This window comes from Aplysia californica, unplaced genomic scaffold (genome assembly GCF_000002075.1).
Source record: "Aplysia californica isolate F4 #8 unplaced genomic scaffold, AplCal3.0 scaffold00176, whole genome shotgun sequence".
NCBI lineage: Eukaryota > Metazoa > Mollusca > Gastropoda > Aplysiida > Aplysiidae > Aplysia > Aplysia californica.
This window is the reverse complement of record NW_004797446.1, coordinates 1,229,511-1,230,624: the sequence shown is the minus strand read 5'-3', so window position 1 is coordinate 1,230,624 and position 1,114 is coordinate 1,229,511. Positions and strand designations below refer to the sequence as shown.

At 43.5% G+C, this 1,114-nt stretch overlaps 1 protein-coding gene across 1 annotated transcript in view; it reads right to left on the bottom strand.

Annotated features, from left to right (window-relative positions):
* Positions 1–1,114, bottom strand: part of LOC101856894 (WD repeat-containing protein 47) — a gene marked incomplete at its 5' end in the record, with an annotated part of 79,091 nt that overhangs the window by 10,182 nt on the left and 67,795 nt on the right. Inside the window, 1 exon segment of the mRNA XM_035969739.1 lies at positions 799–941. Coding sequence (XP_035825632.1) covers positions 799–941 — 143 coding nt within the window.

Here is a 1,114-nt window from a genome sequence, read left to right as displayed (position 1 = left end):
CCCTCCCTGAACTTCCGTCCCCTGCTCTCCTTACCCATTTCCCACTCTTTCTACAAATCTCTTTTATTTTCCTTTATTCACCTCTTATTGAAGAACTATGTGTAGGAGGTTGGAATAAAGTGCACACAAATCTATTCGAATTTCCTGATCCTGTTTATCGCAGGTAGTAATTCTAATAAGGAAGAGGTGCAGACAGAACCTATCAACATACACAAGGAAACTGTAATGGAAATAGTCTAATTTGTTTGAGTGAAGAGAAGCAGATCATCACGACAACAGTCATTTATTGCCGGAAAAAAGATAAGACAGACAGAAACAATAACGTGATAGAAAGTACCAGTGCCCCCCCCCCCACCTTCCAGCCGCGAAGTGGATGGTGGAGGAGGAGGAGAAGACAGACAGACAGACAGACAGACAGACAGACAGACAGACAGACAGACAGACAGACAGACAGACAGACAGACATGCAAACAGACAGACAAACAGATGTAGAGCCTACCATCTCCAACCACTACTGTGTACATTAGTTTGAGTGAAGAGAAGCACAAGGCAGTGGTAATGGTCATTTATTGCCGGAAAAAAAAGCAAAATGAGCACACTGGAACAACAGAGGGAAAGGAAAGAAGTCAGACCAACGAATCACCCCATGGTATACATTAATAATAAAGGAGGCAGACACACACAAACATACACATTACAATATATAACTCCTTTTCAAGACAGAGTAGAAGTACAACTTCCCATTCCCCAGATTTGATTGACGATCCCAAGCAGCCAGTGAGAGAAGCAGGAGGTTACCTGAGATTGCCCAGATTGGGGAAGGCACAGATCCGCAGCATCTTGGAGTTGGAGCCGATGGCGTAGAAGTTTCCTGTGGGGTGGAAGGCGATGGTTCGAACAGCCTGGCAGTCTTCTAGCTTGGTCACTGCTACGAAACGGGGCTGAGGGGGAGATGAGGGGAGTAAGTAGGCACCCACTGCAGTCAGTAGTGTGCAAGTGGGTAGATTCATAGGAAAATGAAAAGCTTTTCATACACTTTCCTTATAGTTATAGTATAGATACATACATACATACATACATACATACATACATACATACATACATACATATATAT